This window comes from Giraffa tippelskirchi, chromosome 4, assembly GCF_054371585.1.
Source record: "Giraffa tippelskirchi isolate mGirTip1 chromosome 4, T2T-mGirTip1v1.2.pri, whole genome shotgun sequence".
Taxonomy (NCBI): Eukaryota; Metazoa; Chordata; class Mammalia; order Artiodactyla; family Giraffidae; genus Giraffa; species Giraffa tippelskirchi.
In genome coordinates, this window is record NC_137278.1 from 161,710,808 (window position 1) to 161,735,511 (window position 24,704).

Here is a 24,704-nt window from a genome sequence, read left to right on the forward strand (position 1 = left end):
GTATATTAAAGACTGAATTGGCTTTGGTTATCCTTTTATGAAGGAGGAGTCTTGGTCCTGTGATAGACTGCTGGTATGTGGTTTGTACCTGACCTTAAATCTTGTTCTTATTGCCATTTGGTTGGAAGCCCTTAAGTCCAAAGTTGATCTGTACCTTAGATATTGATTGGTCATTTTTGAACATTGTTTTCACTTTCACCAGCAGCTCATCCAAAAAATAATGGTTTCTTGAGTATTGACTACTTAGAAAGCTGTGAATGAGATCGTGAAGTTATGTAAATGACCAACCTCCAATGCCAGTACAAATTGCTTTTATAATCAGTTAATAAACGAAAAGTGAAAGAACACCACATTTACTAAATTTTGCATTGTTTATTAAGAATGTGATAACATAATAGTGTCTTTGTCCTTAATCAAAAGAGTTCAGGGTGTTTGTGTTTATATCATTAGTTCATATGCTGAAACGCTCTGTTAATATTGGAGCTTCTGTTGTTGCCATGGAACGTGAGAACCAGGCACAAATAATAAATGATTGCTTAGATATTGCACATTAATATAGCATTTCTCAACAGCTGACTTTCAGAACTGAGTTCTCTTATGAAACTATACTGTACGCCTTTTTTTTTCTGACAAAATTATTGCTTAGAGGAAAAAGGTAGTTTTAGAATATATCATTGCTCTCTGTGGATATGATTTTGAATTTTCTTCCTTTGCCCCTTTCAAACCTGAGAGGTCAGAACTCTAGTATCCTGTCTGGAATGCTGACCGATTCCTTAAGGAAGAGCTGAGTGTCTAACCAGCTTGGCACTGAAGCCTCATTTGAATTTCTCCCTTAAATGAAAAATGTTAATTGTTTTTTCAGTAGCCTCATATTTATTAAAAGAGAATCAGAGAAAATAGATAATCTAGAGCTGTACTTAATACAATATTGGTAGCCATATGATACGTATGGCTTTTTCAGTTAATTAAAATTAAGATTAAATTTAGTTTTTCTGTTGTTGCACTGATCACATTTCAAATGCTGCATAGCCACATGTGGCTAGTATTACCATGTTGGCCAATGCAGGTATAGAACTTTCTATTATCACAGAAAGTTCTGTTGAACAGTGCTGATTTTAGAGAAACTGAGGGGAAAATAATGGAAAAGGATGCTCGTCTTTGTCCTTTTCTTCCCCCTTAAAGTGACATTGAGGCTGAAGGAATCTTACCTACCCTCTCAGGTTTTTTTTGCTTAGCATATAGTGTACTTGATTGTAGTTGTGTTTTATAGCAGAATGAAAATGAAGTGAAAGTGTTAGTCACTCAGTCGTGTCCAACTCTCTGTGACCCCATGGACTGTAGTCCACAAGGCTCTTCTGTCCGTGGGTTTCTCCAGGCAAGAATACTGGAGTGGGTAGCCATTCCCTTCTCCAGGGGATCTTCCTGACCCAGGGATTGAACCTGGGTCTCCCACATTGCAGGCAGATTCTTTACCACCTGAGCCCCCAGGGCAGCTCTTATAGCACAATATATGATCTTAAATTTGACTTTGAGGTAAACATCTGGTAAGATACTTTGGGCTAGGAGATTCTTATACCTGGTTTTAATAGTTAAAAATAGGAAAGTATTTTCTCTTGTTACGTGGCAGTGAAATAAATACTATGATATTCAAACTATTGCATTTAAAGTTTACATCTTGTTCTTTCATCCATTTCACATTTTACTGTTTTTTACGTGATTTTCAAAAAGTATCATAATTTCACATTGTATTAAAAAAAAAAAAAGCAGTATTTCCAAGTAAAAAGAATCCTTATATTAGTATTTTCAGGGTTTGTATACATAGCCCTTTGAGGGTTATCTATGTATTTTTTCCTAGGGTTGGTTATTTCAAGTTCACATTAGTAGATGGTTAATTAAAATTTCCAGATTATGTACAAATTTAAAATTTTTAACTTAAATGTTTGAAACCCTCTGAGAAGAGTTGTTAGAACAGCACTTAAAAAAACGGATGAAAAAAGAACATACTTATGAAACCTGGAATATAGCAAGATAAGAAGACTTGGTAAATACAAGTTACTTGTGCCCGGTTACTTGTGCTTTCATTGTACCTGATTGGACATCTGTATTATTATTCTGTCTTTATGCTTCCAAAAACCAATTTCTGCTACTCTTTCTTATTTTTGAAAGACATTCATTGAAGAAGTACCTCATAGTGAATAATTTGGGAAAGTGAAATTAAGATTTCCTGAGAATCTTCATGGCAAGTGTATATTTTGTAGTAAAATAAAGTTCTTAGGCTAGTTTTGTATATAAAATGAGCCATTGAGATTTTAAAAAGTTATTATTTAGATAAACTTAACCAAATACAACATGTAAGCATGTGGAAATGGATAGATCTTCAATTATAGTTTATTAGCACTCGAAGCTACTATTTAGTCATAAGTACTATTTAGTTTCCTTTTTGAGTGTTTATTTAGAAGCAGCTCTTACTTCCTAACCATTAGTCTTTCTAGAATCTCTTTCTAGAGATGCTATAAAATAACTCTTGTAATGTCTAGTAGATAATTGCTGGGCTTAGAGTTTATTCTGCTGTATTTCTCTTATAGCTTTGAAACTGACTTAGTCTTTTTACAGAGTAGCATATTTAGGATTAAAATGGTTATATAGACATCGATAGGATAGGAATTTTATACAGGTGATATGTGCTACCAGAGGGGGTAATATAGTGAAGTAGTAGAAGCAAGACACAAACTAGAGATTAGGTGATAATCTATTCTCTTGAAAAGTTTTGAGGTACAGGCTAAGTTTTCTTTTAGAAAATAACTATGAGGCCTAAAGTTTAGTTAACTAGTCACTACTTTGTTGACATTGGTTAATTTTAGTTAACTGTTTGCACCAAAGAAAATATTTTAAGATAGTTGATAACCTATTCTGATCTATGTAGAAATCTTTCATCTTTGACCTAAGACAACGAATGGATGCCTCAGAGAGTGTGTTGTTTCTTTTTCTTTATGAACTGTAGTGTTCTTCCTTCAGAGAGGTGAATCTGTAGGAGCTCAGAAGTCACATCTTTTTTTAAAGGCTTAAAACATCTTGAAAAAATAAACACATTTAAATTAGATGCATTTTAAAATGTGTTAGAACACTTACTAAAATAAGATTGTATGCATGAATAGTGAGATAGGAGCTTGAACTTGTAGGTCATTTGTTTTTAGTTCAAAATAATATTACATAATGTTCTTAGCTCCTGTTTGTTCTGTGTCTCAAACTGATCAAAAGAGTTAATATTATGTGTGCATGTGTGTGTGTATGCCAGGCTAACTTGTAATGTTTTTAGTTCAAAATAATATTACATAATGTTCTTAGCTCCTGTTTGTTCTGTGTCTCAAACTGATCAAAAGAGTTAATATTATGTGTGCATGTGTGTGTGTATGCCAGGCTAACTTGTAAAGGCAGTATATATGTGAGTGGTATTTAAAGCTCTCACTCAAATAGTTTCCTGGAGGCATACATCACCTTTTGTTGTTGTTAAGTCACTAAATTGTGTCTGACTCTTGAGACACCATGGACTGTCTCCCGCTAACCTCCTGTATCCGTGGGATTTCCCAGGCAGGAATACTGGAGTGGGTTGTCATTTCCTTCTCTGGGGGATCTTCCCAACCTAGGTATTAAACCCGTGTCTCTTGCATTGGCAGGTGGACTCTTTATCACTGCACCAACTGGGAAGCCTGAATGTTATACTTTTAAAAATATTTAAATTTAGTAATCATGAAGAAACCAACATTTTGATATCAGAAAAGTATTACAATGGTGCTAAAATTTGCATAGCATTACGTGTTTGTAGATAATGCATAGCTCAAATTTTATTATTTTTATATATTCTTGATTAAAATTACACATTTCTTTTATTAGGAAGTGGCTGTTTTTGTCTTTGATAAAAAGCTGATTGACAAATATCAAAAATTTGAAAAGGATCAAATCATTGATTCTCTAAAACGAGGAGTCCAACAGTTAACTCGACTACGACACCCTCGACTTCTTACTGTCCAGCATCCTTTAGAAGAATCCAGGTAAATTTTTATGAAAACTTACATTAGAGACTTCCTAAAAAAATAGTTTAAAAAAAAAACCTTTATATTTGCATTCTGTCTATGCAACATACTTTCAGTGAAAAATTTTTATAAACTTTTAGGGTTGAGTTCTTGTGGATTACTTCTTTACTTGCATGTTCTATGTATATATCTCTTTTTGAAGTATTAATAAGAGTTTTCCCTACATTTGCCATGAGTCTGTATTTGTTTATTCTATGCTGAAGACTACATTACTCCAAATGGAAGCTACAAGAGAAGTCTCTGCCTGAAAGAAATGGTTCTTGTTAATTTACTAGAATTCATTGTGCCCTTTTCATTGATTCAGTGTTCAGAGGTGGTTTTTATGTGTGTTCCAGGTAGTACTGTTCTGGGTGTTTAACTTTTTACTAGGTCCAGTATGTCAGCCCATAGCCCTCAGTTACTCCACCATCTGTGACCCTGCAGCTCCCCTTATACTGATTTAAATATTGCAGAACTTGGGCTTTATTGGCATTCATGAAGAGAGATAATTCAGAGGTTACTTTAAGGCATTTTCATGGCTAGGTGTAAAAATTACAGTAGCATTGATGGAAATAGGAACACGTTATGGAAGAAAAAAGTAACTTCCAGTTTTTAATGACTTAATAATATGGAAATGACACTGGAATCATCCAGAAGAAAAGTGCTATAGAACAGTAAGCTAGACAGAAGTTCAGAGTTAGTGATGTCTTTGGAGGTGAATAACATAGTGGTAGTGAAAGTTGCTCAGTTGTGTCCGACTCTTTGCAACCCCATGGACTATACAGTCCATGGAATTCTCCAGTCCATGGAATTCTCCAGTCCAGAATACTGGAGTGGGTAGCCGTTCCCTTCTCCAGGGGATCTTCCCAACCCAGGGATTGAACCCAGGTCTCCCGCATTGCAGGTGGATTATTTACCAGAGCCACAAGGGAAGCCCTAGTAACATAGAGGCATTAATTAAAACCATGAAAAAAATGAATTTCAGGAGCATGAGTCAAAAGAGCAGAGTAGTGATGACAGAACTTGAAAAGGGGAAAGAATGGCCAGGGAAGGAAACTGGAGGAGAAATGCCATACATTTTGTATGGCAGGAGAAAAATCGGCAGTGTGTTATGGGAGCCAAATAAGGGAATAAAGGACTCCCTAACACTGGAGACCACGTAATAAGAAGGAAAGACAGGCTGAGAAGAACCATTGCATTTGGCTAGGGAGAAGTTATTAGTGATACTCAATAATTTCAGTAGGATGGCAGTTTGGAAGCTAGAAAGGAACCTAACAGAGAAGACATCATTATGTGAATCAAGTCCCATAGAAGGAACTAAAAGGAAATTTCAGGAGGATAGTTATGAATCACTAGTATACTGAGGTAAAGTGTAGGGAAATGAGATCATTCATGTTAAGTTAACTTTATTTCAGGTAGAACATGGATCATAGATGAGTAGTGTATAAAAGAATGAGGAGTTAATATAAGAGGGCTATGAAGGAATATTCTCGAATGTTGAAAATAAAAAGAGCAAGGTTAAGTATATTATATGTCTTTAGACGATGAGTTTACGAAGTCTCGGATTTTCTATTTTTGCTTTAGCTTCTGACAGAAGCAAGAGAGTAAAAGACCTGTGATGGTAACTACAGGGTTAATAAGTGTTTGCTCAGTAAAGGGTAGTAAGCATGATTGTTGAGGCAGTAGGGAGAAAGAAAAGTGTAGTCAGGACTGAATACTTCAGACTTGTTGAATAAAGTTACTGGGAAGCTAGATTAGGTGGTGGTAGTAAAAGGTAGGAGATGAATGGTTAGTAAATACCTGTGGTTGGGGAAGGTGGTCCTTGAGACGGGCTATGGTGCTTCTGGTGTGTAACTGTTTGTAATGATGATGGAAATAAATACTCATGAAAGATAATAAGGCCTTCAGACTTGAAGAATAATCATGAATATTGATATGACCAAGGATGATTGTGAGGACAAGACAGCAAAGGAAAAAAAATGAGAGTTGCTAAAATAAATGAGTCCTGGGAATCATTGAAAATTGTAGACAAACCCTAGGAGTATTTGAGCAGTTTTCCTCCAGTACAGTTCAGTGAATGAAAGCCTGTTGTCCAGCTGTGTTAATGAGCTTAGCGAGGGAGTGAAGAGCAAGATCAAGATCATTATCTTTCATGATAACTGAGCTGGCAGGACAGTGTAACCTCCTCCTTCAACCTAAGCAGTTCTGTCTTTATCTCTTACACATATTGAACTTCTGCATATGCTTTCATTTGAAAAATAGGTTCAAGGTGAAAAAAAAAGTTACTCAGTACTAATGACAGATGGAATAGCAGAAGGCATGTTTGCCATTTAGCAGTCACTGTCTAGGTGCAGAGGCTTGGGATAGCTTTGTTACTTCGCTGCCTTATAGTTCTTCATTACCATAGCCTAAGTCCTAAGGCATGAAATGTTAGGACTTGAGTCTCAGACACTTGGTAATTACAGTAGCAAATGGAAGCATTTATTGAGCTTATATTTTAGTCAACATGTTATGTATTTCACATGCATTTGCTCATTTGATCTTCACAGTAACCCTTCACGGTGGTCTTGCATCACCATTTTACAAATGGACAAAGTGAGACTCAAAGTGTCTAAGCGAGACCAACAAGGAATAAGGATGCTGGGACTTGAAGTTGGGTATTTGTCTTCAGAGCTTGAATTCTTGATCATTAGTCTACAAGGCTTATTAAATGTTAATATCTAACATTTTCTGAATTTCTAAACAATCTTATAATCAAAAAACAATAGAGAATTCCCTGGCCGTCCAGTGGTTAGAATTTGAGCTTCTAATGCTGGTGGCCCAAGTTCAGTTCCTGGTCTGGGAACTAAGATGCCACAAACCATGCAGTATGCCCAAAGCAATACAAAAAAAAATCAAGAATGCTAATTTTAAAAATTGGAAACTTGTGACACCTTTAAAAATGATAGATAAAAGCAAAGCTGCTCTGAGATTGAGGTTGTCATGAGGCCAGTCACTCCAATCAGCATCTGGACCTGACTGCCTGGTCCTGAAATCTTACACACGGACCTCCTCCTAGTGAGCTCCCTGAGCTCCGGGTGTGTCATGGGCCATGCTCTGAACAGAACATCGCATCTCCTGGCCCCTCGGTAACCTGGGGGAGCCTTGTTGATCCTCTGCACATGGGCTCCATAGTCACTCCCACTCAGTTCAGTTCAGTTCAGTCGTTCAGTCAGGTCCGACTCTTCGCAACCCCATGAACTGCAGCATGCCAGGCATCCCTGTCCATCACCAGCTCTTGGAGTCTACTCAGATTTGTGTCCTTTGAGTTGGTGATGCCATCCAAACATCTCAACCTCATCGTCCCCTTCTCCTCCCGCCTTCAATCTTTCCTAGCATCAGGGTCTATTCAAATGAATCAGTTCTTCCCATCAGGTGGCCAAAGTATGGAGTTTCAGCTTCAACATCAGTTTTTCCAGTGAATATTCAGGACTGATTTCCTTTAGGATGGACTGTTTGGATCTCCTTGCAGTCCAAGGGACTCTCAAGAGCCTTCTCGAACACCACAGGTCAAAAGCATCAATTCTTCAGTGCTCAGCTTTCTTCATAGTACAACTCTCACATCCATACATAACTACTGGAAAAACTGTAGCTTTGACTAGACAGAACTTTGTTGGCAAAGTAATGTCTCTACTTCTTAATATGTTGTCTAGGTTGGTCATAACTTTTCTTCCAAGAAGCAAGCATCTTTTAATTTCATGGCCGCAGTCACCATCTGCAGTGATTTTGGAGCCCAAAAAAATAAACTCTCACTGTTTCCATTGTTTCCGCATCTATTTGCCATGAAGTGATGGGCCCAGGCGCCATGATCTTAGGTTTCTGAATGTTGAGCTTTAAGCCAACTTTTTCACTCTCCTCTTGCACTTTCATCAAGAGGCTCTTGAGTTCTTCTTCACTTTCTGCCATAAGGGTGGTGTCATCTGCATATCTGAGGTTATTGATATTTCTCCCGGAAATCTTGATGCCAGCTTGTGCTTCATCCAGCCCAGCATTTTTCATGATGTACTTGGCATATAATTTAAGTAAGCAGGGTTACAATATACAGCCTTGATGTACTCCTTTTCCTATTTGGAACCAGTCTGTTGTTCCATGTCCAGTTCTAACTGTTGCTTCCTGACCTGCATATAGATTTCTCGGGAGGCAGGTCAGGTGGTCTGGTATTCCCATCTCTTGAAGCATTTTCCATAGTTTGTTGTGATCCACACAGTCAAAGTTTTTGGTGTAGTCAATAAAGCACAAGTAAATGTTTTTCTGGAACTCTCTTGGTTTTTCTATGATCCATCGGATGTTGGCAATTTGACCTCTGGTTCCTCTGCCTTTTCTAAATCCAGCTTGAACATCTGGAAGTTCACGGTTCACATATTGCTGAAGCCTGGCTTGGAGAATTTTGAGCATTACTTTATTAGCGATGAGTGAGATGAGTACAATCGTGCGGTAATTTGAGCATTCTTTGGCATTGCCTTTCTTTGGGATTGGAATGAAAACTGACCTTTTCTAGTCCCGTGGCCACTGCTGAGTTTTCCAAATTTGCTGGCATGTTGAATGCAGCACTTTCACAGCATCATCTTTTAGGATTTGAAATAGCTCAACTGGATTCCATCACCTCCACTAGCTTTGTTCGTAGTGATGCTTCCTAAGGCCGACTTGACTTCGCATTCCAGGATGTCTGGCTCTAGGCGAGTGATAACACCACCATGGTTATCTGGGTCATGAAGATCGTTTTTGTACAGTTCTTCTGTGTATTCTTGCCACCTCTTCTTGTACTCTGCTTCTGTTAGGTCCATTCCATTTCTGTCCTTTATTGCGCCCATCTTTGCATGAAATGTTCCCTTGGTATCTCTAATTTTCTTGAAGAGATCTCTAGTCTTTCCCACATATTGTTTTTCTCTATTTCTTTGCATTGATCACTGAAGAAGACTTTCTTATATCTCTCCTTGCTATTCTTTGGAACTCTGCATTCAAATGGGTATATCTTTCCTTTTCTCCTTTGCCTTTAACTTCTCTTCTTTCCACAGCTGTTTGTAAGGCCTCCTTAGACTGCCATTTTGCTTTTTTACATTTCTTTTTCTTGGGGATGGTCTTGATCCCTGCCTTCTGTACAATGTCATGAACCTCTGTCCATAGTTCATCAGGCACTCTATCAGATCTAATCCCTTGAATCTATTTCTCACTTCCACTGTATAATTTTAAGGGATTTGATTTAGGTCATACCTGAATGGTTTGGTGGTTTTCCCTACTTTCTTCAATTTAAGTCTGAATTTGGCAATAAGGAGTTCATGATCTGAGCCACAGTCAGCTCCCAGTTTTGTTTTTGCTGACTGTATAGAGCTTCTCCCATCTTTGGCCACAAAGAATATAATCAATCTGATTTCAGTATTGAGCATCTGGTGATGTCCATGTGTATAGTCTTCTCTTGTGTTATTGGAAGAGGGTGTTTGCTATGACCAGTGCGTTCTCTTGGCAAAACTCTATTAGCCTTTGCCGTGCTTCGTTCTGTACTCCAAGGCCAAATTTGCCTGTTACTCCAGTTGTTTCTTGACTTCCTACTTTTGCATTCCAGTCCCCTATAATGAAAAGGTCATCTTTTTTGGGTGTTAGCTCTAAAAGGTCTTGTAGGTCTTCATAGAACCGTTCAACTTTTCAGCTTCTTCAGCATTACTGGTTGGGGCATAGACTTGGATTACCATGATATTGAATGGTTTGCCTTGGAAGGGAACAGAGATCATTCTCTCATTTTTGAGACTGCATCCAAGTATTGAATTTCGGACTCTTTTGTTGACTCTGATGGCTACTCCATTTTTTTCTAAAGGATTCTTGCCCACAGTATTACATATAATGGTCATCTGAGTTAAATTCACCCATTCTAGTCCGTTTTAGTTCGCTGATTCCTAAAATGTTGATGTTCACTCTACCATCTCCTGTTTGACCACTTCCAATTTGCCTTGATTCATGGACCTAACTTTTCAGGTTCCTCTGCAGTATTGCACTTTACAGCTTTGGACTTGACTTCCATCACCAGCCACATCCACTACTGAGTGTTTTTGCTTTGGCTCCGTCTCTTCATTCTTTCTGGAGTTATTTCTCCACTGATCTCCAGTAGCATATTGGGCACCTACCGACCTGGGGAGTTCATCTTTCAGTGTCCTATCTTTTTGCCTTTTCATACTGTTCATGGGGTTCTCAAGGCAAGAATACTGAAGTGGTTTGCTGTTCCCTTCTCCGGTGGACCACATTTTGTTAGAACTCTCCACCATGACCCGTCTGTCCATCTTGGGTGACCCTACACTGCATGGCTCATAGTTTCATTGAGTTAGACAAGGGTGTGGTCCATGTGATCAGATTGGTTAGTTTTCTGTGGTTGTGGTTTTCAGTCTGTCTGCCTTCTGATGGAGACGGATAAGTTGCTTATAGAAGCTTCCTGATGGGATAGACTGACTGAGGGGGAAACTGGGTCTTGTTCTGATGGGCAGAGGCCCTGCTTAGTAAATCTTTAATCTGATTTTCTGCTGGTGGATGGGGCTTTGTTCTCTCTCTGTTATTTATCTGGGGCCAAACTATGGTGGAGGTAGAAGATAATGAAGATAAAGGTGACTTTCTTCAAAAGGTCCCATGCAGGCACTGCTACACTCAGTGCCCCCAACCCTGCAGCAGGCCACTGCCGACCCACACCTACGCCAGAGACTCCTGGACACTCACACCCACTTACCCACCCAGAAACAGGATACCCCCAGCCCCTGGTCAGCAGTCAGCATGCACATCTCTCCTAGCAATGTGCTATGGAGGATAAGTACCAGGGCTTGCGAAGTACCCAAGGAGGTCCCACGGGATACCATGTTTCCCAAAGCAAGAGCAAAAAGGTATTCACATTGTTTCCAGGTGCAAAAGACAGTCCAAAAGATGCAAAAATAATGTGCCCTCCCAGGGCTCCAACTGCTCACAAAGGTCTCAAGTGACATAATTCACGGACCCTCCCCCCCCCCCCGCCCCCGATCCAGATATTTGTTCTTAAAGTGAAAAAAAGAAATGTGGCTGGCTTGTGTGAGCTGGAGGTATGTCCTGACTCCTCTTGCTCCAGAGGCATCTGGGAAGTCTATAGTTTACTTTGAGCATATTCTGAAAATTATAGCCTTAGAAATAAGGGTAATATAACAATATTCTAATTTGTTAATTTATTGGTTTTCCATAAAGAATATCAATTATTCAAAAAGCACAGTGGTAGTTATCCAGTGTAATTCATATACAGAGCTTCCTGACTTTGCTTTGTTACTCTAAGTATGTTATAGTAATGGTGAAAATAAATCTAAACTTGTCTACCTTCTTGGCAGTTAAATAGGACCACTCATATTCTTCTTTTTTTAAAACAGGGACTGCTTGGCATTTTGCACGGAACCAGTTTTTGCCAGTTTAGCCAATGTTCTGGGTAACTGGGAAAATCTGCCTTCCCCTGTGTCTCCAGACATTAAGGATTATAAACTTTATGATGTAGAAACCAAATATGGTTTGCTTCAGGTATGTATTTTTATTCATTGTGTGGATGGAATATTTTCCTTCAAAAGTATTTTTATAGCAATTTCAAATTTAGCCATTTATAAACTGCTTTATGTAAACCTTTGCATCTTCTTAGTAATTTAAAAATCATTTCTATGTTCTAGAATTTCTCTACAGTTTATTGTTAGGCTTAAATTGTATTTTTAATGTATGAAACAGAACATTAGTAACCTTTGGAGAAGAGCATTTGTTGATTGGTGGGTGTGTGGTTCCTTTTTTATTTTTTTGAGTTTTAAACCTTCAGAATGCATTTCATAAGTCCATTCCACTTTTGCTGATTTCCTTTCCCTACTTACCAAAATATCTTCAGCTTTATAGAGTAAATTTATACAGTAGATTCTTTGTTTGGGGGGACAGAGATAATTTTGTTCATTATTTTTAACAACTTTATTAAGGTATAATTAATTAGCATACAGTAAACTTCACATATTTAGAAATACACAGTTATTAAGTTCCTAGGTAGAACCATCACTGCAGTCAAAATAATGTACATATCCATGACCCTCCAGAGTTTCCTCATACCTATTGTAATCCTTACCTCTTGCTCCTTGCTACCTTTCTGTCTTTCATCCCAGGAAACCACTGACCTGCTTTCTGTCACTATGAATCAGTTTGTATTTGCTAGAATTTTCTAAATGAAATCATACAGTATGTACTGTGTTTTTGGCCGGGCTTCTTTGAATCAATCAAATTATTTTGATATTCATTCATATAGTTGTGTGTATCAGTACTTCTTTTTATTGCTGAGTAGTAGTTCATAGAGGAGAAGGCAGTGGCAACCCACTTCAGTACTCTTGCCTGGAAGATCCTGTGGACGGAGGAGCCTGGTAGGCTGCAGTCCATGGGGTCGCGAAGAGTGGACACGACTGAGCGACTTCACTTTCACTTTTCACTTTCATGCACTGGAGAAGGAAATGGCAACCCACTCCAGTACTCTTGCCTGGAGAAGCCCAGGGATGGCAGAGCCTGGTGGGCTGCCGTCTATGGGGTTGCAGAGTCGGACACGACTGAAGTGACTTAGCAGCAGCAGCAGCAGTAGTCTATAGAATGGCTATACCATAGTTTACTTATCCATTCACCTTTGACAGTCATTTGGGTTGTTTACAGTTTTGGGCAATTGTGAATAAAGCTGCTATGAACATTCATGTACATGTTCTTGATGGACATTTAATTTCACTTCTCTTGGTTAATTACCAGGGAGTGGGATGACTAAATCAAACAGTATGTATATAGTTCATCTTCTAAGAAAATGAAAAACCGTTTTAGAAATGGTAATACCATTTTGCATTCAATTGCAGTATATAAAAGTTACATATTTTTTCACATCTTTCCAAAACTTGGTATGGTTGGTCCTTTCAAATCCAGTCTTCACTTTTTGTTAACAAATACCAAGGTGATCTCAGGCACAAATATAAAATTATCAAATATTAAAAGTAAGATGAGTGAACATCAGTTTGAAAACTGAGCATAATACTAAGAAAAAATTTCAATGTGGAGTAAAAGTATAAAAATTTTAAGAATTAGAATCAAATTTACGAAGGTATTTCTTGATATTTACTGTCTTACAGTGAATATGTAACCAGATTCTCTCAGAAATCAGATTCTCTCACTTTCATACTTAGGAACTGAATAAATTTGGGACACAAAGTCTTTTCTTTTGCTTTTGTGTATGTAGAAAGGAACTTGAATAAGTAGTTGCTCTCTGTTTTGGTAGTTTTTCTTGCTAATGCTTAGAATGCTCTGGCAACTTTCTCTACACTTTTGCATTTATGAAATTTAATAACCTGACATGTAGAAACTTTTATTGGGAGAAGCAGCAAATTTGATTATTATGAGACATTTATTAATGTACTTGAATGTAAGAATATCTTTTATTCCTGTTTACAGGTTTCTGAAGGATTGTCATTTTTGCACAGCAGTGTGAAAATGGTTCATGGAAATATTACACCTGAAAATATAATTTTGAATAAAAGTGGAGCCTGGAAAATAATGGGCTTTGATTTTTGTGTATCATCAACCAATCCTTCTGAACAAGAGGTAATAAAGGTTTTATTCTTCTAGTTTTTTTTAAAGCTCTGGAAAGTTTTGAATTGCATCTGAAATAGATTAGAGAATTTATATGTCTGATGATGAGATGATTGGATGGCATCACCAACTCAGTGGATGTGAGTTTGAGAGTAGATAGATGGTAGAGGACAGAGAAGCCTGTGCTTAGTTGCTTAGTCATGTCTAACTCCTTGCGACCCCATGGACTGCAGTATGCCAGGGTCCTCCCTCCATGGGATTTTTCAGAAAAGAATACTGGAGTGGGTTGCCATTTCCTCCTCCAGGGGATCATCCCGACCCAGGGATCAAACCTGTGTCTCTTGTGTCTCCTACGTTGGCAGGCAGATTCTTTACCACTGGCATCACCTGGGAAGTCTGATAAATGTGGCTTTGTGGTACAATGGTATGTTTAAATTTATAGCTTTATAGAAAATTTCTAATGTTCGTTGTACCTACAAATATTTAGTGCACTAATTGCACAGTAATGTTACTTGAGAAGAAAGTGCTAGAGTTAAGCAAATTTGAGCACTTTTGGGTTAGGTAGGTTTTTTTCCCCCTCAGAATGTCAGGTATAGGAACAAACATTGTGAATTTAGCAGTGTTTCCCCAACTTATTGAACCACAAAATCTTGTTTAGGGAGCATGATAGCAACAATAGCAGTGACAGTCATGGCTACGTTTATTGAAGCTCTTTCTAAACACTACCTGTGTATTTACTTATTATCCTTGCAACAACTCAGTGAGGTACAGGAATAATACAGATGAGCAAGTTAGACTCATAGGATGAACTAACCTGCTTTAAGTTTAGGCAGGTGGTAAGCGGTAGAGCTAAGATTTGAACCCAGTTTTTCTGGCTAAAAAGCACCTGTTACTTAGTGATTATGAAACCTACACCTATTTATACTTAGGAAAACACTGCAATATTTCAAGTTTTTACTATGTAGTTGTTAAACCATGATTTGACTTAAAATACATTTGTAATATAAGTAAACATTTTTAAGGGAAGCAGAAAAAACTAGTATTGGTTGAGATATACTATGGGTCAGGTATTGTGCTAGGCCTGTTTTCCATACATTTGTTTTACAACAGCCTTTTGAACCTGTTAATTAAATCATATAGCTCATTAGTGAAATAACAAGGTTTCAAACAATTTTAATCTACTTGAGCTCGTAAGTTTGAAGCCTGTATCAGAAAACATAGGCCAGACCTTTCCATGTTCAAAATCCATCATATAGTATACTGATGATTTGTTTTCTGGAAGAGAGAACAATAATCTCAAATCTCCAATAATCTCAAAGTTGTAAGAGTTCTTATTCTATCTCTTAGCTTGTTTCATGCATGTTGTGGTTTTGGAATTTGGGGAAATTTAGAAATCAAAGTGGCGGTGACATTTTTACTTGCATGACTGAGTATGAATTTAAAACTCAATTGTTAGTACTTGACAGTGGTTTGCTTTAATTTGACATTTAATCCATGTGATCATTTTTCTATCCTTTTATAGCCTAAGTTTCCATGTAAAGAATGGGACCCAAATTTACCATCATTGTGTCTTCCAAATCCTGAATATTTGGCTCCTGAATATATACTTTCTGTGACCTGTGAAACAGCCAGTGATATGTACTCGTTAGGAGCTGTCATGTACGCTGTATTTAATAAAGGGAAACCTGTATTTGAAGTTAACAAGCAAGATATTTACAAGAGTTTCAGCAGACAATTGGATCAGGTATTTGCCTTTAACTACTTGCTTGCATTAAAAATGTATTAAGTGTTTCTTAGTTTTTTTTTTTTTCTAAAATATGTTCAGAAAATTCTCTAAACTGAGAGGAGTGTCTCATATTTTGTTTTCATAAAATCAACTTAACAAAAGTAATTCTTAGGATTAATACTTGTTACTATAACTTTAATCATGGCATTTATTTACTAGAGTTAAAATTGAAATATGGCCTAAAATACTGGGCATTTTGCTTTAGGAATAGAGACAATTTCAGGTATTAAAAGACATGTTTTAGTTATCTTGCAACAGCAGTTTGTTCAATCTAAAAATACATTTAGTAAATTTAAAAAGATTTAAATGGACTGTTGACAATATAAATGTGTATCTTTTGAATATTTTATATTCATATTTAACATTATCACTCTTGAACAGTTGAGTCGTTTAGGATCTAGTTCACTCACAAATATACCTGAGGAAGTCCGTGAACATGTAAAACTACTGTTAAATGTAACTCCAACTGTAAGACCAGATGCAGATCAAATGACAAAGGTGAGTATGTATTAATTCCTGCCTTAGATGGAGGGACAAAAAATGAATTAAAGTTGATTAAATGCTTCTGAAGATTTAATATATAGTCCCCAGATAACATCTATATTCTTGAATGTATTAAATATTCAGTGTCCTTTAATCTTAAGGAATTAAACAATTTGTGATACAAGTGCTCTGATATAAAGTTAAGATTTCAAATAAAGAGACATAATAGTTACAGTTGGGCATGCAGAAGTTCTAGACATGCTAAGAGTTCATAACCCTCTTAATTCACTCATATAAGCATGGGTTTTAATAAATAGTACTGTTTATGGCCTCAAGATATTTTAGTTAATCTTTCAATATTTTACTAGTTATGTAAACTAAATGTTACTGTGTAGCCAGTTCACAGATTCTGGTTCTGAAAAATTGACTTCAAAAAGAGAAATAATTTATTACTTCTTATTCTGATTTTTACAATTAGAATTTTTATTAAGTTGTCTTTAGCATTTTGCTAAATGTTTCTGAGTATTTTTTTTCACCATACTGTGTCAGTTTCACATATGAAAGCATTTCAATATTTATCAAAATAATTTTACTTCTTTGTTTTTAGATTCCCTTCTTTGATGATGTTGGTGCAGTAACATTGCAATATTTTGATACCTTATTCCAAAGAGATAACCTTCAGAAATCACAGTTTTTCAAAGGACTGCCAAAGGTTCTGCCAAAACTGCCTAAGGTTTGTTGTTGCTTTTTTAAACAAACGGTCCCTTCTCTGTGTTTCATTATATGCTGTCTTCCACCTGTTTGCAGAGAGGGGAGTTGTATGTATGTATTTTTGGCTTTGCTAGGTCTTTGTTGCTGTATGGACTTTTCTCTAGTTGCGGCAAGCAGGGGCTACTTTCTAGTTGTGATGCACAGGTTTCCCATTACGGTGGCATCTCTTGTTGCAGAACACAGGCTCAATAGATGTGATGCAAGGCCTTAGTTGCTTTGCGGCACGTGGGATCTTCCCGCTTCGGGGATCGAATTCATATCTCCTGCCTTGGTAGGTGGGTTCTTTGCCACTGGGGCCACCAAGCCTAAGGTTTGTTGCTGATCAGCTTGTTATTGTAGTCAGGTGTTTAGCATTTAAAATTTACTTTGACTTCACTATAATAACACTTCACCCCAAAATGTAACTTTTGCCAAGGGTACATAAATGTCTAAAAGGCTACTGACCAAAGTCTTAAAAGTTTAGTGGATCTTTTTTACATGGTGGAAAAATAATTAAATAGGATAAAAAAATTAGAAGGGTTGAGTTCAGTTCAGTTCAGTTGCTCAGTCATGTCCAACTCTTTGCGACCCTATGAACCGTAGCACACCAGGCCTCCCTGTCCATCACCAACTCCCAGAGTCTACCCAAACTCATGTCCACTGAGTCAGTGATGCCATCTAACATCTCATACTCTGTCTTCCCCTTCTCCTCCTACCTTCAATCTTTCCCAACATGAGGGTCTTTTCAAATGAGTCAGCTCTTCACATCAGGTGGCCAAAATATTCAGCTTCAACATCAGTCCTACCAATGAACACTCAGGACTGATTTCCTTTAGGATGGACTGGTTGGATCTCCTTGCAGTCCAAGGAACTCTCAAGAGTCTTCTCCAACACCACAGTTCAAAAGCATCAATTCTTCGGCGCTCAGCTTTCTTTATAGTCCAACTCTCACATCCATACATGACTACTGGAAAAACCATACCCTTGACTAGATGGACCTTTGTTGACAAAGTAATGTCTCTGCTTTTTAATATGCTGTCTAGGTTGGTCATAACTTTCCTTCCAAGGAGTAAGCATCTTTTAATTTCATGGCTGCAATCATCATCTGCAGTGATTTTGCAGCCCAGAAAAATAAAGTCAGCCACTGTTTCCCCATCTATTTCCCATGAAGTGATGGGACCAGATGCCATGATCTTAGTTTTCTGAATGTTGAGCTTTAAGCCAACTTTTTCACTCTCCTCTTTCACTTTCATCAAGAGACTCTTTAGTTCTTCACTTTCTGCCATAAGGTGGTGTCATCTGCATATCTGAGGTTATTGATATTTCTCCCGGTAATCTTGATTCCAGCTTGTGCTTCCTCCAGCCCAGCATTTCTCATGATGTACTCTGCATATAAGTTAAATAAGCAGGGTGACAATATACAGCCTAGACGGACTCCTTTTCCTATTTGGAACTAGTCTGTTGTTCCATGTCCAGTTCTAACTGTTGCTTCCTGACCTGCATACAGGTTTCTCAAGAGGCAGGTCAGGTGGTCTGGTATTCCCATCTCTTGAAGAATTTTCCACAGTTTATTGTGACCCACACAGTCAAAAGTTTTGGCATAGTCGATAAAGGAGAAATAGATGTTTTTCTGGAACTCTCTTGCCTTTTTGATGATCCAGCGGATGTTGGCAATTTGATCTCTGGTTCCTCTGCCTTTTCTAAAACCAGCTTGAACATCTGGAAGTTCACGGTTCATGTATTGCTGAAGCCTGGCTTGGAGAATTTTGAGCATTACTTTACTAGCGTGTGAGATGAGTGCAATTGTGCAGTAGTTTGAGCATTCTTTGGCATTGCCTTTCTTTGGGATTGGAATGAAAACTGACCTTTTCCAGTCCTGTGGCCACTGCTGAGTTTTCCAAATTTGCTGGCGTATTGAGTGCAGCACTTTCCCAGCATCATCTTTTAGGATTTGAAATAGCTCAACTGGAATTCCATTGCCTCCACTAGCTTTGTTCATAATGATACTTCCTAAGGCCCACTTGACTTCCCATTCCAGGATGTCTGGCTCTTAAGTGAGTGATCACACCATTGTGATTCTCTGGGTCGTGAAGATCTTTTTTGTACAGTTCTTCTGCGTATTCTTGCCACATCTTCTTAATATCTTCTGCTTCTGTTAGGTCTATACCATTTCTGTCCTTTATTGAGCCCATCTTTGCATGAAATGTTCCCTTGGTATCTCTAGTTTTCTTGAAGCGATCTCTAGTCTTTCTTATTCTATTGTTTTCCTGTATTTCTTTGCATTGATCGCTGAAAAAGGCTTTCTTATCTCTCCTTGCTATTCTTTGGAATTCTGCGTTCAAATGGGTATATCTTTTCTTTTCTCCTTTGCTTTTCGCTTCTCTTCTCTTCACAGCTATTTGTAAGGCCTCCTCAGACAGCCATTTTGCTTTTTTGCATTTCTTTTTTCTTGGGGATGGTCTTGATCCCTGTCTCCTGTACAATATCTCGAACCTCCGTACATAGTTCATCAGGCACTCTGTCTATCAGATCTAGTCCCTTGAATCTATTTCTCACTTCCACTGTATAATCAAAAGGGATTTGATTTAGGTTATACCTGAATGGTCTAGTGGTTTCCCCCACTTTCTTCAATTTAACTCTGAATTTGGCAATAAGGAGTTCATGATCTGAGCCACAGTCTGCTCCCGGTCTTGTTTTTGCTGACTGTATAGAGCTTCTCCATCTTTGGCCACAAAGAATATAATCAATCTGATTTCGGTGTTGACCATCTGGTGATGTCCATATGTAGAGTCTTCTCTTATGTTTTTGGAAGAGGGTGTTTGCTATGACCAGTACGTTCTCCTGGCAGCACTCTATTAGCCTTTGCCATGCTTCATTCTGTACTCCAAGGCCAAATTTGCCTGTTACTCTGGGTATTTTTTGACTTCCTACTTTTGCATTCCAGTCCCCTGTAATGAAATGGACATCTTTTTTGGGTGTTAGTTCTAAAAGGTCTTGTAGGTCTTCACAGAACTGTTCAACCTCAGCTTCTTCAGTGTTACTGGTCGGGGCATAGACTTGGATTACCGTGATATTGAATGGTTTGCCTTGGAAACGAACAGAGATCATTCTCTTGTTTTTGGGATTGCATCCAAGTACTGCATTTCGGACTCTTGTAGACTATGATGGCTACTCCATTTCTTCTAAGGGATTCCTGCCCACAGTATTACATATAATGGTCATCTGAGTTAAATTCACCCATTCCAGTCCATCTTAGTTCTCTGATTCCTAGAATGTCGATATTCACTCTTGCCGTCTCCTGTTTGACCACTTCCAAATTGCCTTGATTCATGGCCCTACATTCCAGGTTCCCGTGCAGTATTGCTCTTTACAGCATCAGACTTTGCTTCTATCACCAGTCCCATCCACAACTAGGTGTTGTATTTGCTTTGGCTCCATCCCTTCATTCTTTCTGGAGTGATCTCTCCACTGGTCTCCAGTAGCATATTGGGCACCTACCGACCTGGGGAGTTCATTTTTCAGTGTCCTATCTTTTTGCCTTTTCATACTGTTCATGGGGTTCTCAAGGCAAGAATACTGAAGTGGTTTGCCATTCCCTTCTCCAGTGGACCACATTCTGTAAGCACTTGGACATTAAACATCAGAAGCTAAGTTGTAAACTGTCATGGAAATCACTGTCTCACTAGCAATTAAGGGGTTACTTCGGTATGGTACTAGTGTCTCCAGTTCCTCTACTCTCCCTTCCTGGCTTAGTAAATTGTGAGGGTAACATGGTCTAAAAATATTAATGAATGCTGAAAAAGCCAATGTCTGGAAAACTGGTTAATTCCTTGTAAAAATAATTCCAGTGTTTAATCTGTCAGATATTCATTGGTTATATACTGTTTGTCTAGCCCTTTACTTAGATGCCCTGGAGAATAAATGGGAAACAAAATATTGTCCTTGTTTTCAAGGCCCTTTTAGTAAATGTAGATGGAGTTAAGATACACGAAACAATAATTTACAATATGGGATATGAATCATAAGTAATGAAGAAATTAAGAGAACTATATTAATGAAGACTAATTAGGAAAGATTTCCTAAAGAGTGATCATATGTCCCCCTTTCTCTGTAATGTTCCCAGGTTATGTCTTTTGTCCTGTTATAATTAGCAATAGCAATATTTTATTCTCAAAAGTGTCCCAGTTTCAACTATCAATTGTATAGTCACTTTACCCAAAAGAATTGGAGGTGTTAGATGCTTAACTTCAATGTTAATACTAAAGACCTGATATAAAGATTAATTTTAAGAAAACATTTTTGCCTTGCAGCGTGTGATTGTGCAGAGAATTTTGCCTTGTTTGACTTCAGAATTTGTAAACCCTGACATGGTACCTTTTGTTTTGCCCAATGTTCTACTCATTGCTGAAGAATGTACCAAAGAAGAATATGTTAAGTTAATTCTACCTGAACTTGGGCCTGTCTTTAAACAGCAGGAGCCAATCCAGGTATGTATGTAGATGTTTTGCTGTTTATCTGCAGTTATTCAGTGGTTTTAGTCAATGATAACTGTCACTGAAAACAAAAGGAATGGATATCTGGCTTTTTAAAAATTGAGTTAAGTGTGAGAGACTTGCTTTTCCATTAGTCAGGAGCTATTTTTCATATGCTTGAAGCGAACCATTCCTAAAGTTATAGTTGAACTTTGCAAGTAAATGTCTATAGTTCTCAACAAGTTACTATCTCAGAAAACAAATTGTAGTAAGGTTTTACATGTGTTATAAAGTTACAGGTTTAGTAAAATAAATGTTTATTTTTCTCCTGCATTTTTAAATATTTCTGTTTTTCTGCTTTGTTATTGAATCTTCAATTTATAGATGGTTTGTGCCAGTTTTTCCCTTATTTTGTTGCTAATAAATAGTTTCACTAGAAAAGGGAAAATGCTTCCAGCACCATGGAAGTAATATGTGTATGTTAAGAGAAAATTTAATTATTGTCTGATATAGACTCTATTACAATATTCATTCCCCAGATTCAAGGTGGACTTGGATTTAAGGGAGCAGTAGGGTCCCATACTTCAGTTAGAATCGGGCCACCTTCATCTCCTTGGACAAGTCATTACTTTCTTACAGCTTCTATTTTTGTCATTTCTGAAGTGAAAGGAGATGTTGCAATTAATTGAAATTTTCTAGCACATGGTTAATATTACTAAGTTTCTGATACTACATGGCAGTAGCTTATTGGTAAACTGTTGATTACCTAATTTAACGGTTTAATGACAGGCTGTTTGTGGTCCTTCCCTTGAAAGGAGGGAAACAGAAGGAAGTCTGTGGTAGTAAGGCAAGAGTTCCTCTGCCTAAGAAAGGGGCACGTGAGGGAATTGTAGGGTTTGAATCAGAGTTCTCCAAACATGGTCAAGGTGTCAGGAAGAAAAGCAGTGGAGTCGCATGTCCACCAAGCTGTGCATCCAATAGGAGCCTAAGGAATCTATCATCTGAGCACTTATTTGCCTTCATTCTTTGCATTTTTTTCCCCTTACTAGTCTAGCTAAAAATCCCTTCTGAAAAATTTTAACTGATCCTTGACAAAACTAGTCTGCATACATAGAAGGGATAGTTTGTTCCTATCAGTTAGCTATGTGGTAGCAGACAGATGATCAGGGACAACTGAAAATGTTTCTTTCTAGAATTTTTCCTGACAGTCCTTTTCATTTCTGTACCTTTTCTTGTTTTGAACTTCATAGAAGCCAAGTGATGGAATTTACTTCTTTGTGATGTCTAACTTTGATGCCCCCAGACTTTTATTTTTTACCCAGTAGCTTTCTAGATAGTTGGTACTTGTGGGTGAGTGATGTATTACTGAAGATAGGTGAGAGTTAGGAAATTAGCTTTTATTTAAATATTTAAACTGAGAACAGATGTTAAATATTGTGCTTCTAGAAACATAAGAGACTTGATTTATATGTTTTTGTCTTCCATGCCTTCAGGCTAGCAACATGGTAAGTGTCAAAATACATAACTTATTCTTTTGAAGCAACTTTAAATTTTGACATATATAAAGTGGCATAAAAATTCTAGACTTTGATACATTGTTCCCCTTCTATACACAGATTTTATTAATCTTCCTCCAAAAAATGGATCTGCTACTAACCAAAACTCCTCCTGACGAGATAAAGAACAGCGTCCTGCCAATGGTTTACAGAGCCCTAGAGGCTCCCTCCATTCAGATCCAGGTATAATATTCAATTTTTTTTCTTTTAATGATGATTTTGATTAGTAAAGCAAAAGAAAGAAGTAAAGTACATTTTAAGTTTGTCATAAAATTTTTATATAAAGCTCAATAATATATATTAATGAGTTAGTGAATTTCACTATGTACTTTTAAAGTATATCCACTGCTAACTAATTTGAAGAATCAATTGATGAATACCGATATTAATAAAGTAAAATGATTTATTGTTCTTTTAACTTATCAGAAACGTACTATTCTGAAAGGTTTGATTTATTGTAGTTTGGATTGCTATATACCTTCTTCCTAAATGAGTAATTAACATATGAATGAAAATGACAAACATGTATGTGCCTTTTTCTTATGAAACCATTAAGCAGGTACTCCCCATACTCATAATTTTTTCATGCTTGGTAAGTCAGTCTTCTATTCAGAAATGTTGTTGCTTTTGAATTGAAGTTAATTTGTATAGCAGGTAGGTAGAAAAGCAGGTAATAATTTAGTGTGAGCATCCTTAATGCATGAAAAGTCGTGCATTCATGTTACAGAAGTGCTTTAAAACATTGCATACTTTGCCAAACTTCTGGTTCGTCACATACATGGCCAAACTTTTAGTTCTTTGCTACTAAAATTTTGGTTCTATGGATTATCTGGAAAAAAAAGTTTGGATTGCTATTAAAAGTATAATTTAGTTTGAGCTTTTTTCCCCCTACTGTGGAAAGAACATCTCACTGCATAAAGGTTTCATATTTAAAAGTTTATACTCTCTTTGCCAGTGTAGAGATTCTAGTAAAGAAAAACATAGAAGTTTAATTTTTATAAGTTGATGACCAAGCTTTTCTTTTTTTAAAATGTGAACCTAATACCATACATATATGGTCAGTTTTTTGATTCACTTCAGTCTTTATCTGAGGTCTTTTATATTATTCAAAGTTGCGAAGTTGATTTTAAAATTTTTGCTTATAACATCATTTCTTACTTCCTTTGTCCAAATGACATGGAATGATTGGGAAAGGTGTACTTACTATTACTTTTTGGTACTTTCCAAAGGAATTGTGAATTATAGCTTGAAACATTCCCATAGGCCCTGTGTAGCCAACCTGATTATATATTCAGCAAGATTAGGGAGGAAAGGGAGAGTAAAGTGATGTGAAAGTCATTTTTCTTCATAAAGTGAAGTGAAGTGAAGTCAGTCAGGTGTGTCTGACTCTTTGTGACCCCATGGACTGTAGCCTACCAGGCTCCTCTTGTCCATGGGATTTTCCAGACAAGAATACTGGAGTGGGTTGCCATTTCCTTCTCCAGAGGATCTTCCCCACCCAGGGGTCAAACCCGGGTCTGCCGCATTGTAGGCAGACGCTTTACTGTCTGAGCCACCAGGGAAGTCTTTTCTTCATAAGGGGGTTAGTTTGGCAAATAAGTCATCAGCCAGTATTTTACTAAAATAATTAATATATAATTCAAATGAGCTTGTGCAACTTTGCCAAGTTTTAGAAACCAGCATTTCTGATGTCATTTCAGTAGAAGTGTATAGTCACCAGTCCAGTTAACTAGTATCAGCATTGCTTGGTAAGAGTCTGATAAAGTTAAAACCTGTCTAAGCTTTGGGAGATAGAGCAAGAGCATGAAACAAAAATCTTTTCCTAACACCTCATGCAAGTAAGAAGGCTAGGAAGTAACTTGTGAAATTCATTTTTGGAGTGGTATTTTTAAAGTGAAGTTTGATTGGAACTATGAACATTTAAGAGGCTAGAGAGAATTTAGAAAAACATTTGGAAAATTAAAAGATGGTTTAG

At 37.3% G+C, this 24,704-nt stretch overlaps 1 protein-coding gene across 11 annotated transcripts in view; it reads left to right on the plus strand.

Annotated features, from left to right (window-relative positions):
* Window positions 1-24,704, plus strand: part of SCYL2 (SCY1 like pseudokinase 2) — a 55,479-nt gene that overhangs the window by 13,688 nt on the left and 17,087 nt on the right. For 10 of the 11 annotated variants that reach the window (XM_081595398.1, XM_081595401.1, XM_081595399.1 and 7 more), the window contains exons 3-10: window positions 3,892-4,049; window positions 11,474-11,618; window positions 13,545-13,694; window positions 15,205-15,426; window positions 15,850-15,966; window positions 16,559-16,684; window positions 21,012-21,188; window positions 22,790-22,912. In XM_081595398.1, coding sequence (XP_081451524.1) covers window positions 3,892-4,049; window positions 11,474-11,618; window positions 13,545-13,694; window positions 15,205-15,426; window positions 15,850-15,966; window positions 16,559-16,684; window positions 21,012-21,188; window positions 22,790-22,912 — 1,218 coding nt within the window. Of the gene's footprint in view, window positions 1-3,891; window positions 4,050-11,473; window positions 11,619-13,544; window positions 13,695-15,204; window positions 15,427-15,849; window positions 15,967-16,558; window positions 16,685-21,011; window positions 21,189-22,666; window positions 22,679-22,789; window positions 22,913-24,704 lie in introns of all 11 variants that reach the window. The other variant, XM_081595404.1, reaches the window with a different exon arrangement.